Source organism: Schistocerca piceifrons, chromosome 4 (genome assembly GCF_021461385.2).
Source record: "Schistocerca piceifrons isolate TAMUIC-IGC-003096 chromosome 4, iqSchPice1.1, whole genome shotgun sequence".
Lineage (NCBI taxonomy): Eukaryota > Metazoa > Arthropoda > Insecta > Orthoptera > Acrididae > Schistocerca > Schistocerca piceifrons.
In genome coordinates this window covers 248746674-248763688 of record NC_060141.1, presented here as the reverse complement: position 1 = coordinate 248763688, position 17015 = coordinate 248746674, and the positions used below count along the sequence as shown (strand labels likewise).

General features: G+C 36.2%; 1 protein-coding gene across 5 annotated transcripts in view; it reads right to left on the bottom strand.

The window, feature by feature from the left end:
- Positions 1-2826: 2826 nt before the first annotated feature.
- LOC124796334 (FH1/FH2 domain-containing protein 3) overlaps positions 2827-17015 on the bottom strand; it is a 646429-nt gene continuing 632240 nt past the window's right edge. For all 5 annotated transcript variants that reach the window (XM_047260468.1, XM_047260466.1, XM_047260469.1 and 2 more), the window contains one exon: positions 2827-4344. Coding sequence is in view for 4 of the 5 variants with exons in the window: in XM_047260466.1 (XP_047116422.1) it covers positions 4271-4344 (74 nt within the window). In the remaining variant the exon portion in view is untranslated. The remainder of the gene's footprint in view (positions 4345-17015) is intronic.

Below are 17015 nucleotides of genomic sequence, written 5' to 3'. Positions count from 1 at the left end.
ATTGCAAAGAGATTTCACCTTTGGTACAGTCATTTTTGAATGGGCCTTATTACAAATTTTGACAAAATGAGTTAAGGACTTACCAGAATGTATACATATAGATATGTCTTTCTGCATTAAAAGGCATTATTTCACACATTGTAAATGTGTGTTTGTGAGTCTGTTACAGTGACATCAATTTTGAAATGCCTTTACCCCAGAAATAATGCCCTTTAAATGATGAACATTTTGCAATACCTATCGCACTATACATTACGTTTAGCTGTCCATAGTTCAACTGTTGTTATTTCTGCACATGTGTTGTGAACTGTAAAATGACATCAAGTATTGAGTTGGAATGTAGTGAAAGTATCAAGAAAAACAAGAAAGGAGAAAGTAATGTTGGAAATTACAAACAAAATGTTATAAACACAGCAAGAGTAAAAGGTCATGAGAATACCACTTGTAAAGGAAAATGTGTTGCAGAAAGAAATATTGGTGAATAATGCAGGTCAGTACAGTGCTTACATAGCTTTATCAGAAGATATTATTACTTTTACCAGCGCATATTGCATCTGAAAATAGGACGACAAAGTAATGGTTTATTCATTTTGCTTCTCTTTTAATTGCTTTTAGGTGCTGTGTGAATGTAGCACAAAATATGAACAGGATGCATATTTAATTTGTTTTCTTGTTGCAAAACCAATATGCAGAAGAAGAAGAAGAAGAAGAAGAAGAAGAAGGAGAGCCATGTGGGATGAGTCTACTAGGAAATGATCACAAGCATCTTGCTCTGATTTTTTTGTGCCAGTAAATGTTGAATGACGTAAAGTGTGCCACCCAGTTTTGTTTTCTCTCTTTGAGAAAACAGTAAAGAGACTTCAGTCAATAAGGCTTCAGAAGAAGAGTTCACGAAATATGCAGGGAATTGATAATAAGAACCATGCTTGGTCACCTGCTCATGTCAAACTCATTCATGACCACATAGGGCCATTTCCTGTACAAGAGTCACGGCACTCCTCAAATGAATTTAGATATTTGGACTCTAAGTCCACAGTTCAGGGTATGTATCATTTGTTTTGAACAGAACATCCCACTTCTGGCATTACACCCAAGTGCTATGCAAAATATTTCACAAAACATTTCAATCTGTCATTAGGTCCACCAGAAGTTGACACATGCATAAAATGCTAAGAACTTAAATTAAAGATGAGAAGTCCTATGTTGAACGATGTTGCTAAAAGAGTAGCTGCTATGGAGCTTGTTGTACATAAGTTTTCCAAAATCGTGAAAATTACTGAGGAAGAATGCAAACACAGTGATTCACTTCTTGGTATTTGTTTTGACTTCATGCAAAAACTTCCCACTGCTAAACCTGAATGTACAGGATGTATTTCATCTTTGGCAGCTATGAGTAAATGTATTTTGTGTACATAACATGAAGAATAATGAGTCTTTAGTGCATGTATACCATGAATGCACTGCAAAGAAAGGAGCAAATGAAATGTGCTCCCTCCTGTTTAATTATAAAAGAATATGTGGCAGAAAACGTCAAAGAGGTATGTTTGTTTTCTGACAGTTGCACTGGGCAAAATAAGAATCACTATATGGTGCAATTTGTTGGACACTAAATGTTTTGATAAAGTGGAACAGTTTTTTTCTGACTCATGGACATTCATATAATGTATGTGACAGGAAATTTTCCATGGTAAAATGTGTAACCAGAAGAGCTGATAGAGCGTATACGGTGAAAGAATATTGTGGAATGATTGCCACTGCTTCCAGAAATCGAAGTTCATTCTAAAGCGAATAGAAACCAAAGATATCTACAACTTCTCCAAGTGGTGGTCATCATACTACAGGAATGGGGGTTGTCGAACAAAGCACAAGGTAGGCATGATCCAGAAAGTCAAGTTTCAGCCATTTTCCTTTATGCATTTTGAATACTGTAAGTTACAGTCAGGAGTTGTGGATTCTAAATTCATAAGAGGACTATAGAAGCATATAATTGATTTTTTATATCTGGGACTGTGCGTTGTTTTTAATTTTGTGGATGTTTACACTGGACCAGTGGCTACTTACAGAAACAAAATGCAGGACATTCAATCTTTACTTGATTGTATTCTACATGAATATAGGTATTTCTACAATGATTTTATAAAGTGGCCTGTAGACAGTACTGTTGCTGCTGCTGATCATGCTGATTATGATCAATGACACCATGTTGTGTGTACTTTGATTAGAGTTAACAATCAATACTGTGGTAATGTATGAGGAAAGAAATGTAAAACTTCGAAGGCTAATAAATGCATAATCTGACCATATGGATGAATTACTTCCTCAAGAAAAGGACCTTATTCCAAGATTTTGGACTTATTTTTTCACAGAGATTGCAAAACTTAGCAAATGCAGTAATGACAAGATGAACATTCCATGATGCTCTGGAAAGTCCATCCTGTTACTTTCCATATACTCACCCATGGAATGTTTTTCTTCATTTCTGAAAGCTTAAGGGTTTGGAGTAAGGCCCTTTCAAAAATGACTGTATCCTTTAATATTTATCCATTCTGAATTACATTTGTTGTTTCACCTGTTTGGGCAACATATTTGATTTATTTTATTAATCATTATTATCTGGTTGAGAGGTTCACTGTTAACATATCAGTATCTCTGGAAGTAACAATCTGCGCAATGGTATGAAACAACCAGTTGTACAATGAATTGTAGGTTCACTCAAAATAAATCATTAAATTATTTTATTATTAAGGGTGAAGCCTGCCATGACTCCAAAAATTTGGTTTAAATTTAATGGAGCTGAAAATGCAGCAAGTAAACAGTGGATTTTGAGCATAAGCATCACTATTTATTTTGTCATGTGATTGTTCTATACAAAAGGTTCTGTTACAATATAGTGCTGAACAGACAACACTTAGAAGACTAGCAAAGTTACATAATCATATCCTCATGAAGCATTTATCTGTCAATTATTTCTCAACAGGAAAACTTGAAGAAAATTTAAAGCTAAATATTGCTCACAAATGTAGTTTGTATATCAAAGAAAAGGGAACACATTTTATCCATACTATGTACAAATAAATTTGCTATTGGTCCTAGGCTGTCTCCTTCCTATGTATCTCAGTAACAGTGGAAATTGGTGATTATGGAATGATATTCTTTGATATGTGTGGTTTTACAGCACCACTGTTTTTTCCTACAGAGAATTACAATGTGGTTCAGTATTGGAATTTTCATGACAAATATTTTGCATAAAAATAATTCACCATAAACAGCCACTCACTGCAGATTTATTGAGGGACTTAAATATGTACCACAAAGGATCATTTCTGTTTCACCAACTTGTTTTTATCATCTACAGGAATTAGGTGGTTATCTTTTCCATAATTCTCAACATACATAAAGTTATCAGACTTAATGGTGTATCTTTCATTATATTTTTTTGCGGAAATAGTCGAAGAGCTAACACTCCCCACATGTTCATTTGTTACATAAATTTTCTGAGTAAACTTACCATCATTTTATTGGTCCAGCTGAGAATATCTCTTAATCCTCCACCGGGAATAATTCCTAGATGTTTCAGTCTTTTGTTTTTCACAGTTCACAATCATACTGGAAACAGCCTATCTTTGTCCGTATTTTGCAGTTTTTTTTTTTCCAAGATGGTATAGTCTTTAAGAAGTGTAACTAATAATATGAAATAATTTCTTTCACTGCTTATTTGTTATTGTGTGATGAAAAAACAGCAAAAGACCTTAAATAGGCAGGAGTATTCCACAAAATTCATGACTTTCTGTTGAAGCATTTGTTACATCATTAGTTGGAGACAGCTTTTTCTTGGACTTTATTAACAACTTGACTGTAAATAGCATACCCATTTCATACATAAAACACACACTTATAAAAGTCGTAAAATTTCTTTCTTTGTGAAAAACTTTCATCAGTTGTTCACCACACTATACATATGTACACTGAAATGTTGAAACTATGTTATAAAATGAGAAACACAATTTTTCTCAAATTTGTATACATTTTTTACAAAATAAATTTATACAAATGCAACAGTTTTGTATTGCTTGTACTTTTACATTTTAAACATATGACACTTCCAGTTGGAATAAAAAAAGACTAGGAACACACCTTCAGTACATAGCAGGTATAAAAATTCCCAACTTTCGTGCCACTGAGGTACTAGTAATCCCCCATTGAAATTACATAAATATCACATATAATGCACATACATTGTATCACAGTCTATCAAGCAAGGAGAAACTACTCAGTAGCCTTTTATATACGCAGCGAGGTGCTTCTTGTCCTCTTCTGATAAACCATTTTTAAGAGTTCTTCGCACTAAAACAAACAAGAAGATGCAGTAAATATTCATTAAAAGAATTATAACAGATACAAGCATGCAAAAGAGAGAGAGAGAGAGAGAGAGAGAGAGAGAGAGAGAGAGAGAGAGAGAGAGAGAGAATTATTCTATATATACCATAAATTAATTAATATTTTCTAACAATATATATTGACTCAGAGTACGCAATTTTGTCATAATAATGAAAATAATCAATTTTTGAAAATATAAGTAATTGGACAGATAAAAAGTCTACTCACCAAGCAGCGGCAGGAGGAGACACATATAAAAGGTATTATGTATGCAAACTGGAGCCAATGGCTCCTTCTTCTGGCAGAAGGATTGAAGGGGAAGGAAGAGGAGTGAAGGACAAGGACTGATGAGGTTTAGGAAAAGGGGTCCATTTTGTCTCAGATTTTGCCCACCACATCTAGAAAGCTTTTTGTCATCCTCCTAATCTCTGCAATATCCTTGTTGTCAGACCTTATGCTGCTCCTGCACCCATCTCTCTAATCTATGGCCCCTACCCCTGTGACCATCCCCACTGAGAGACTTGACCTGTGCACACCCATACCACCACCTGTACCAGAAAAATATATACTCTCAAAGGGAGAATGCACCTGTGAAACAACGTGTCATATAGCAGCTGTTACATAAACACTGTTCAGCCTGATACATCAAATTATCAGTTAGGATGAATGGGCACAGGCAGAGGGTGTATACTAGCATCAGACAGTATCCTGTTGCAGAGCATGAATTACGAGACAGTCATGACCTCGGTACCTGTTTCTCCACTTGTACCATCTGGATTCTTCCCCCATACACCAGTTTTTCAGGACTCCGCAGGTGGGAATTGGTGCTACATGTCCTTGGTTCTCGCCATCCACATGGCCTTAATTTATGTTATTTTCTCCAGTCTCAGCATTTCTTCTCAGTAACTGTTTCTTTATTCACTCAATTTTAGTGTTCTACATCTTCCATTTCCTGACCCGTCTATTTTCTGCTGTCTCCCTCCCACCTCTGTCACATACAAAACACCTACTTTTTGCTCTTTTTAACTCTTGCATGATGTTTTAGCAGTAATCTCTGTCTTGCATATTACACTGTTTTTTACCGTTAAGCTCTCAGGTTTTCAAATCTCATCTGGCTCAGTCTCCAACAATTGGTCTTTCCTTCTCATCCTGTCCGATAAGTCTTCTCTGACCTGGAGTACTGAGTGACTTTTCTGAATTCTACCGTATTTCATAAACCTCACTAGTCCTTTTCCTACACCCTTTTTCTTCCCCTTCAATCCTTCTGCCAAGTGAAGGAGCTACAGTACTGGCTCTGAAAGCCTGCATATATGATACTTTTTATGTGTGTTCTCCTGCCACTACTTGGTGAGTAGATTTTTTTATCTATCCAGTTACATTACATTTTGTTAAAAGTTGAAGTGAAAAGTCCATACTTTTGTTTCTCTTTAACTCAATGACACATTTACAAGAATCTATATCAAAATTAAGGAAAGGAGAAGGTCTGAGGTTCCAAAACACCATCTCTGAAGAAAGTGTTTGAAAATGCAAATGAGGAGTGTGTTTGAAGGAGTTTATATTCTACATGATTATCCAGGGCTAAATACCCTTTATTTGCAGCATCAGACTTAAAATTATATATCTCAGACAGATTATATTGATTGAAAACTCCTAAAATTTATTACAGACTTCTTCACTCTTTTACACCTAGCTGGAAATATACAACGGTTGGGACTTCAATAGTGGCAACTATCTATTTACAGCTCGTACAAAACAGATAGGTGTTTCAAAGTTGTACTGACCTTCAAAGTAGTTACCAGCATTGTGTATAGCCCATTGCCAGCAATGTGGAAGTTGTAGGATACTCTTAGCAGTGCCAGTTGTGTTGACAAGTTCGAGCAGTGAGGTCTATTTCCTGACCAATTTGTAGAAGTTCTGATGTGAATGCCATGAAGTGTTTCCTTACATTTAGAAATCAAGTTCAACTTACGACGGCTTAAGTCAGGGGAGTGCAGTAGGTGGTATAGCCCCATCAGTCAAACAAATTACTAACAGCTTGCACTGTACGTGCTTGACCATTGTCCTGCAAAATGATGGTCAGGTCCTGCAGAACGTGTCATCATTTCTGTCTCTAAGCTGTTCATTTTTGGAACACAAACTATGACCAGCTTAGAGACAGAAGTGATAACACTTTCTGCAGGACCTGACCACCATTTTGCAGGACAATGCTCAAGCACATACAGTGCAAGCTGTTACTGATTTGTTTGACTGATGGGGCTGCTAAGTGCTATACCACCTACTGAACTCCCCTAACTTAAGCCCTCATGAGTTCAACTCGATTTCTAAACTTCACTGCATTCGCTTCAGAACTGCTACAAATTCGTCGAGCAACAGACGATGCCACTCAAACTGTCACTGCAAAGAGTATCCTACAACTTCCACACTGCTGGCAATGGGTTATACACAATGCTGGTGACTATTTTGAAGGTCAGTAAAACTTTGAAACAGGTATCTATTTTGTACAAGCTGTAAATAAATAGTTATCAGTATTGAAGTTCCAACCTTCATACATTCTTTGAACTCTTTCACAAATATACAAAAATCCCCACATCTAAAGACATACTATGTAGATGACTGTGAAATGCATGGGCCAAATTGTGGGAAGAACGACTGCTTAAACGATTTTGTGTGTCCTGCAGTTAGCTGAAGCTTGTCTTAGTGGTTTTCTACAGGAGTGAAATGTTGGGGCTGGATTATTCACTTAACACTGGTTCTTCACACTTGGTAAGTTTCATGGAACAGTTAGTGTCTACCTTCAGCTGTATGCCAATTTAGGTTTTTTAGCACTGCTGTTACACTCTCCCATGAGTCAAACAAACTTATGACCTTTCATTCTGCCCTTCCTTGAATATACTCAATAACCCCTCTTAGTCATACCTGGTAAGGGTCACACATGCTTTGCTTGGGTAATATTCTAAGCTGGGATGCACAAATATTTTGTAACCAATCTCCTTTTCAGACTGACTACATTTTCCCAGTATTCTGGCAATGAATCAAAGCCTGCTGCTTGCTTTACATATGACTGGGTCTTTGTGACCTTTCCATCTCATATCCGTACCATGTGTTACACCTATGTATTTGTATGAGTTGACTGATTCCAGCTGTGATTCATTTATATTGTATTCATTGGATATAAATTTTCTTTGTTTTGTTTTATGAAGTGCACAGTTTTACATTTCTCTAGATTTAAAGTAAGTTGTCAATCTTGACATCACCTTGAAATCTTATCGGGGTATGACTGATATTTGTGCAGTTTTTTTCAGATAGTATTTCATTATAGATAAATGCATCAACTGCAAAAAGTTAGTCAGTTAGCAACCAAATACACTTCCCAGGAACACACCTGAAGTTAATTCTACTTCTACTGATAACTCTTAATCCAAGATAAAATGTGGTGTCCTATGTAACAAGAAACACTTAATCCAGTCAAAAATTTTGTTTTGATACTTGATATGATTGAAGCATGGGTGTGGTATGGAGTCAAATGCTTTGAAAAAGTTGAGAAATACTGCATCAACCAGATTTACTTGTTCCATGGCTTTCAGAATGCCATGTGAGAAAAGTGTGAATTTTTTCATATTCCCTGCCAGTTTGCATGGAAGAGGTCATTATGTTCAAGCTATCTCATTATGTTTGAGCTCAGAATATATTCTAGGATTCTATAACAGATGGATATAAATGAGATTGGACAGTAGTTTTGTAGATCACTTTTGATACCCTTCTTGTAGACAGATATGACCTGTGCTTTCTTCCGGTCACTGGGCATAGCTTTTTGTTATTGTTAAAATGGGAGCTAACTCAGGTAGCAGTTCTGTAAAGATTCCAACAAGGATTCCACCCAATCCTGGAATTTTGTTTGATTTTAGTGATTTCAGCTGTTTCTCAATGCCACTGACTAATATCTGTATCAATTGTCTTTGTAGTGCTGCAAGAGTTAAAGGTGGGGCAGTACTTCTGTAGATTCCTTTTTAAGCAACATTTGAAAAAGGTGTTCAGTATTCCTGTTTTCACTTTGCTTGTCATCCATGAGGGCCTGGACAGCTAAATTTAGTGCTGCTACTGGTCTTTTCATATGATCAGAGTTTCTCTGGGTAAAGTGAAAGATCTTTCAATAATATTCTCTGCAACAGTGACTGAAGACTTTATGCATTGCTCTCTTGACAGCCAAATGTGTTTCATTCAGCATCTCCTTATCTGCAAACCAATGTGTTGTTTCACATGTATTACACATTAGTCCCTGTTTCTTTAGAAGTTTGTTTAATGTGATTGTATACCATGGAGGATGCCTCCCATTGGGAACTGTTCTAAAAGGTACAGTATACATCCAGTGTTCAGTCAGTTGTTCTTCTAAACTTAGGGACACAGTTCCTCAACATACTCCTGCCCACAGAAAAATGTTTTGAGTGCCTCTTTGAGATATGCCAAGGTTGCCTCTTTATCTAGCTTACTGAACATGTAAATCTTACTTGTTTTAGCTGTCCTCTGTATTTTAGTAATCATTATTGCTACAACTGCCTTATGGTCACTCATACCAGGTTGAATATGGACATTCTGATAGAGGCCAGGTGTACTTCTTGGTATTAAATACAATGCAAGGGAATGCTTTTAGTATTATTTTGCAGGAGTTTTGTCATTCCTACCATCCACACAAGTTCTCAATTGCATCTGTGGGTGCACCTGGTGGTCAGTGGAAGGATGCAATTACAAATTTATACCCATCCTTGATATTGAATCTTGCCAAAACAATCTTACAAGCAATTTGAATTTCTATCTCACTGAATTTGTGTTTCTTGTCTACTATGACAAATACACAATATCCATATCCATTAGCCTCTCCTATCTATATGCCCTGAAATCTCACTTCTGTCGATATCAGGTTTTTGTCAGAATTTAAATGAGCTGTACTGCTTTTTACCACTGCTTCAGTATTTGTGACTGTGCTGTGAATGCTTCTGCAGTTGGTCACTAGGATTTTAATTATTTCATCTGTGTTTATGTGTGTGTGTGTGTGTGGGGGGGGGGGGGGGGGGTTATTGGCATTTCTTCAGGTCTTAACACTAATGCTTTGGTGTTTCCTGAAATTAACATTATCTGAATTTGATGGAGAGTCACAAAAAAAGAAATTGTGTGCTCTTCACACTCAAGTCAGCCACTTGGGTAGCAGCTTCTAGTGTGTATTGCAATCATGAACCATTTTGGAAGCCCCTATGGTTCTCAAGCATATGACACGAGTTCAGGAAGTCTCTTTCCTACCCCACCATTGTAAGGGACTTCTTTCTACCTTGTTAATTCTTTTCATTTCTTCATTTGCTATGGAGAAAAACCTCCACTGAAGAACAAAAAATTAGGTTTTCCTAGCAGCCATATACAGCTGTATGCTTTTTGAGAAAAGAAGCTCATATTATGTTAACAAAGTCTTTCTCAATGCCCTCTTTAGGAAAGTCAACTGTGGAAAACCATCATCTGAACATTCAGTACATTTTGTATAATAGTTTAATACTTGCTTTCAGCCTTACTTCATTTTCTTCCTTCATATTTCCTCAAATCTCTAAAGTCCCAATAATTTTCCCTGTTGCTATATTCTTCTGCTATTAACACACCCTGTGATCTTCATTGGTATGTGCACGCACATTAGTCATCCTGTCATCTTTATCTTGTAACAACTTTCTTGGTAACTTTTTTAACCAACTGTTCTTGTATTTTCTTTTTCAACACTTCTCCAATTCTTTCTCCTTCCTTTAAGATGAAATCTACTACCATTTCTGTTATTGTTAATGACATTCATTTTGTTTATTTTTATAAGTCTTATATATGTATTCCTATTTTCTTATTTTAGTTTATCTACACATTTCCTGACTCTACTTGACTTTCATATTTCTACTACTGTACCATCACACAGTATGGCAAAACATTCTTAGTTTGAAGCACTTTACTTGTTTAAACTGATTATTTCTTTTCACTTGGAGCTTGGTACTGTGCCTGTAATTTGCCACCATTTCTTTTCCTGCAGCTTTCATGACTCCAAAAGTACGAACTACATTAGTTATGAAAAGATCAATCATATGTTTTTTCCCTTATCTTGCGGATCTGTGTACTGATGCCTGCTGCAGTTCCTGTCTTGGGATATTCTAGAGCATCTGTATAAACTCTTGTTTTCTGTTTTTATTTAGTTATTTTCTTTAAACACCTAACATTAGAAAATTTTTTATTACAAGGGAAAATGAAAACAGACTTAGCAAACAAAAACAGACTTAACATATTCTGCTAAAACTGCACATCCGATCAACCAAGGAACGATGATTTTAATTCAGAAGACAAGAGATAAAAGAAAAGAAGAGAAATCTGAGAAATTTTTGCATACTGAATCCCACAAGTGATACCACATGCCTCACACTACGGAAGATACCAAAAACACTAGATGACAACTGTTTACTAGATGGATCCCAGCTTTCTCACAGAGTTTACTAAATTTTGGTTTTTTATTGGCAGCAGATTTACGAATGAATTAATTTGTGTTTAGTCCACTTGAATTATTAAGATAGATCATCAATACCTTGCTGTCAGAGTAAAGAAATAATATTAGATTCCTCATAACAATATTACATCCAAAATATTCCATTTCATTGAATTTTCTAATGGACTGATGACATAAAATGTTGTTGAGATACGGGTAGACATATGAAGTGTAAAATTTTTCTTTGTTTTCTCACAAAGTATTAGAAAGGTGAACAACAACTTTTTGTTAAGCTGTTATTGAACTATAATATCAGAATTGTGGATATACAGAAACTTAATTTTGTAATGAAGAGCATATTAAGAGCAGTGTTTTGTCTAGAAGGCATTTGAAGTAATGTATTATGATGCCTATGGGTTGGTCATATCAATATGCACTTATGTGAATGGAAGCCTCACTGATACTAAGAGGATGAACTTAGGTCACTTTGAGTAATGGAAACACTAGCACTGATGAAAGCTGAATAACATACTTCAAATGGACTAAGAATGTGAGAGCTATTTTATGGTAGATTTACTTTTGAATTACTGTCACTATGAGTAGATGTAAGTGTGGCCTGCTTGAATATTGTTTGCTAATAAACATTTTTGGAGATCATGCCTGTCTTTTAGAAAATATAATTTTGTTTCTCTTGGGCCAAAAATATTTCACTACTGTTGTGGTGGCTACATTATTTATTCTATTGCATTACTATACAGTGAGTAAGGTACAGTACTGTAAGTTAAAACAATGTAATGTGTCTTCAGTGCCACACTAAAATGCAATTGAATAAATAGCATATTCTCAGGCAATGATATAGCACTGTCAAAAAACATGTTTGAGTGAAGAGAAACAAAACTGTGTTTTTGGTACAGAAAACCTAATCTCAAAGAAATATTTATAATTACCATGTACAGACAAAAAGTTAATATTGCAACAAAATTAAATATAGCCTGCAGTCTGTTTACCTTTTGCTGACTCTGCAGAGCAAAAAGGAAAAGAAAAAAAAAAAGAATTTTGTTAGAACTATGATTTTGAAATTACACAATATAAAGACTAAACAAATGTCTTCTTGTGACCTTAACAAATAGAAAAAATACTTACTAGGCAAGAATAGATGTAAGTACAAACAAAAAAAACACAACCACTTGAGCTCTAAGAACCAGAAATTCCTTGACGAAACAGATGGAGAAGAAAGAGGAAAGGACTGGAGGAAATAAATCTAATTAAGAATGAAATAGGATAGTCAACCAAGTAAAAGTAAACTCAATGAGATAGTATGACAGGTATATGACCAATGGAACAATAACACGCAAACAAGAGTTGAAACCCTGAGAAGTCAGATGCGGGAGGCAGAGTAGACATCAGTCAGACAGATTGGAAGGGTAACAAAATAAAGAAGATGAAGAAATGACAAGTGCTGGAGATCTGCTTCCAAAGAGAGGAATGCAAAGGAGAAATTCCTATGCAATGGAAAACAGAGGGAGAGGGGCTGAGGAAACAGACAAGAAATGAAGAGGAGAAAATATAAATGAAACTAGTGATTAGAACGACATTGAGTCTAAATGAGTCTAAGAACAATGTTCATATTGTAATGAAAGTCAAAATTGTAAATTTCTGAGATAATGGGGCTGATCGTGAGAGTCGAATGTTAATGTAATTGCACTGCAAATTTTGGAGCTAGAACAGAGAGTGATAGGAGGAGGGATTTGGATTGGTGTTAGTCACAATGATATGAACCTCAAGGCAAGGAAACAGTGTTAGGAAAAGCATAGGATCTAACCAGGATGGTACTGAGGTTGTTGGTGTGATAAAAAGTTACTTTGCATCAAGTGGAGTATCTCATTTCAAGGCATGATTTGATTATTTTCCAAATAGACAAGTGGGCTGGAGCATTGCATTCCCAGCTAAGAGTGAATGATAAGAAATATAGCCTCTTGTTGTGTTTAGGAATCAATTATTTTATGGTTGGCACAGATAGTGTACTTGTTTTCAAGCTGGAGAGGTAATTATACATGAGGACAGTATGTGAGACTGGCTATTTATGAAAACATACATTTCCCACAACTGCCACATATTCAAGGAAAGAAATGATCTGTAAGTAAGGGATGATAACTATTTACGTGTAGTATTGCTGTTTGTTTGCCACTTCATATACACTGAGGTATGAAAGTGCCTGTAAGTGACATGGAGGTCAGAAATAACAAAGATGGTATGAGATTACAAAACAGATAAATATTATCTGTGCATATGGATTTTGAATTTCTAGAAAGTTTAGACAAAATATGGAACCCAATGAAAAAATTGCCACTATAGCAGAACTACATGAAAGTGGTTTACTTAAGCTACCCATGAAACAATTAACCCTTCAGGAGAGAGTCTTAGTACTATAAATATATCACTTATCTGTTTGTCTATCCTTCAATATGAAATATTATGGATGATTATGAAGTTTATTAATATTCAGATCTTTTGTCTTTCACTCTCCCATCCTCACTGCACGTGTGACCCTCTTAACCTGAGATGTGAGTGAAACCTGCCTCTCTTTCCGATATTTCCTAACCTATCCCTCTTTTGTCTCTGAGAAGGACTTGATAGTTCCATAAGATAGATATTGTTTTCCTACATTTTAGACACATTTTTGTCATTTGGCAGTACTTATAATTATTAATCTCATACCCCCATACAGTTGCAACATATCTCACTGACTTATAAATTTGGTATGCAGCACCAAGAGTTTAAAATGGTCTGACCATGACACAGTTTTCCTATACTTGATGACTGCAGAAACTGATTTGGTTTTCATTAAATTATCTTTTCTATTACATGCTTAGTGATTACGAACTTTTCTACATCCAGATCCATGCCTTACAAACTACTGTGAAGCGCATGGCAAAGGATATTTCCCATTGTACCACATATTAGGGTTTCTTCCCCTTTTATTTTGTGTTAAAGCATGGGAAGGATCACTGCTTAAATACTTCTTAGTGCACAGTAAGTAATCTAAAACTGTCTTTGGAGACCCTATGAGAGCAGTATTCCTCATTCAGGTATATTTTCACAGGGCAATTTACATATGCAATTCAAGTATTTCAGCATCTCAGTGACACTCTCCTATGAGTCAGACAAACCTGGAACTATTTGTGCTTGCCCTTGTAAATCTTAATTATTTTTTACATTTATTTGATATTTTTTGAATTTCTATCTCTGGGGTTAGTGCTATGATGACCTTATTCTTATTTTCAGTGGCACAAATATAGCTTTTTTAAGACATCTGTCGGGGAAATTATCTCCAAAATGAAATCACAACCAAGTAAACTTTCACTTACCGAGTCGAAACATTAACAGATGAATACAAATAGGGGACACAAATAGTATCTTTTGGAACAATGGGTGCCTTTATTTGAAAAAAGAAGAGAGGAAAAGTATGGGAAAGTGAGACTCCTGAGGAATTAAGTAATCAAGAAGTCCAGGATGCTGGTGACACATAAGAACAAGAAAAGAAGTAAATCAAGGGCAAAGTACATCTTTCTTCCCCATTTTCTTAATAAAGTGAAGAATATTAATTGCATCAAAAGAAAAACTCGTTTGAGAAAACCATAAAATTACAATGAACAGAAAGGCTAGACAGAACTTACCCTCAAGAGGAAAAATTCCAGCACTGCTGATAAGCTATACTAATGTACCAAAGCCTGTCTTAGCATTCAGAATTATAATTCCTTCTTCTGGGAGGAAAGAAGAACAGCGTGGGGAATGTTAGAAAATAGGGCAGGTCACTCAGATCCCAGGAAGAGAGGGACCCAGTAGCTTTGAGCACAAGAGAAGAGTTTTGTTTCACCTTCACCTCACAACAGCTGGTTTTCTCTCACCCTGAGATCTGTGTGACCTGCCCCTACTTTCTAACATTCGCCAATATTTCTCTCTTTCCTCTCAGAAGAAGGAACTAACAGTTCTGAAAGCTAGGATAGTTTTTGTACTTTAATAAGAGGGAGGATCTGCAAGTAAAGTGCAATAATTTTTTTTCTCCCCTGCTATTGCCGTTGGAATGTTAAAATTTCACAACTGAGTTTGAAGTTTGCACTACCGAGGGTATTTTGTTTTCATGTGCAATTCTAGTAAGACAAGCCTGAGCTAAGAAACAAACTTGATGTCCATGTAACTGGCATCAAAGTGTAGTTTGATATTTGTGGATCAAAGGGAATAAACTGAATGAAATTCACATGGACATATGTGGCATGTATATGGGCAACTGTATGGACCATAGCAATGTCTCCAGGTAGTGTGCATTCTTCCCAGAGGGCCAATTCACCACACTATGGGAGGCTGGTAACAGCTACAACCCACAGAATGTCAAGAGCCACCTAGGCAACAATTTTGAGCAACCGGCATGCGAAACTGCGAATCTTATCACAACAGTTCAACACTTTCTATGGTGCAGTGTGCTATATTGTTCATGATACATTGAAATTTCGTAAAGTTAGTGCTCCCTGGGTGCTTACGAAGCTGACAGACAACTACAAGGACCAGAGAATGATGACAAGCTTGGCTCACTTAACACTTTACAATGCAGAAGCATGATTTTCTGAACGGAATCATGACTGGTGTTGAATTGTTGGTGTACCACTACACTCCTGAAACTGAACAGGCCGCTAGGAAAGTGCTTATGACAATATTATTTGAGATGCATGGTGTGTTACTGGTGGACTTTCCTAAGCAGGACCATTATGAATGCTGCAGTCTATATTAAAATTTTAGTTAAGCCGTATCATGACTTTCATCATAAAGACCACAACATTAATGCTGATGGTGTCAAACTTCTTCATGACAATGCTTGTCCCCATGTTACTACTCCTGTTCATGAGAAAATTTAGGTGGGAGGTGCTCCAGCATCCACCTTGCAGTCTGGACCTTGCACCATTGGACTTTCATCTGTTTGGTCGCATGAGGAGATTCCTGGCCAGCCAATGCTTTGTGACAGATGCAGAAGTGAAATCAGCATTCATAGATGGCTGCACTCCAACCAAACAGACTTCTAGAAACAGAGTGTACTGAAACTGTTACCATGCTGGAAGAAATGTGTTGAGAATGTTGTTTTCTATGTAGAAAACTAGATAAAAGATGTTAAGTTCACTTCTCACTTTTTTGTTTTGTTACCTATTAAATTTTCTGGTAGTAAATTTATTATACATTACTTTCTGATATTCACTTGTATACGCCTACAAGCAGTACTGGAATTTTACCTCTTAAAGATAAGTACTGGCCAGCTATTCTCACGCCTTGTAATATAACAGAAAATATCAATGAATTTCTATCATGGCTTCAACGAAATATCTAACATTTTAGGTCACCACTTTTCTTATGCAATACAGCTTACCTACGTGTTATGTAGTTTGTGACATGTAATAGCAGTATTTGTACTTTTACAGCTTTTATGAATGTTGTGTCTGTAAATTTTAAATTAGATTAATGACTGATGTCACTTTAAATTAATTTACATGAAAGAGTACAACACACATACAGAATCACATACTGCTTGGTGAGTGCATCATTTAAACACAAAAAAATGCTGCAAGTTCAAGCAAAAGGAATGAGAGTGTGGCATTTCTAAGAAACTATTTTATCCCGGTATACTAGTGCACAAATGTTCTGTAACCTCAAACTAAGCTGCTATTCTGTGACAAGTTTTATCAAAACCAGTAAATCAGTGACAATGGACTACCAGTTTACCATGTAAGTGTTGTCATTCTCAACCAGGAACTCCTGTGTAGCCTAATGGAAAATTATGTGTTGCCTTGTTCTAAGCAGTGGAAGTAATGAATACAGACATGTGTGCATTAAAATGAGGACCACTGCTAACTGAATGTACCTGGTCACAGATCCACAGCATCAGTCTTGTTTCTTTCATGTCTAACATTGCACACATTTTCTGGTGGAGCGCAAGAACAAATCTGAAATAAGTTGCTTGCCTTTTGCCACGTGGTGTAAATCTTTTCATGATGAAATGTGTTTTGGTGTAAGCTTGAAGAAGCTTAAACTGTAGGTCATCTGACTGGTAGCGTGCTGGGCTGCCCCCACCAGCAATACACTAGTGAGAGCTGTACAGGCA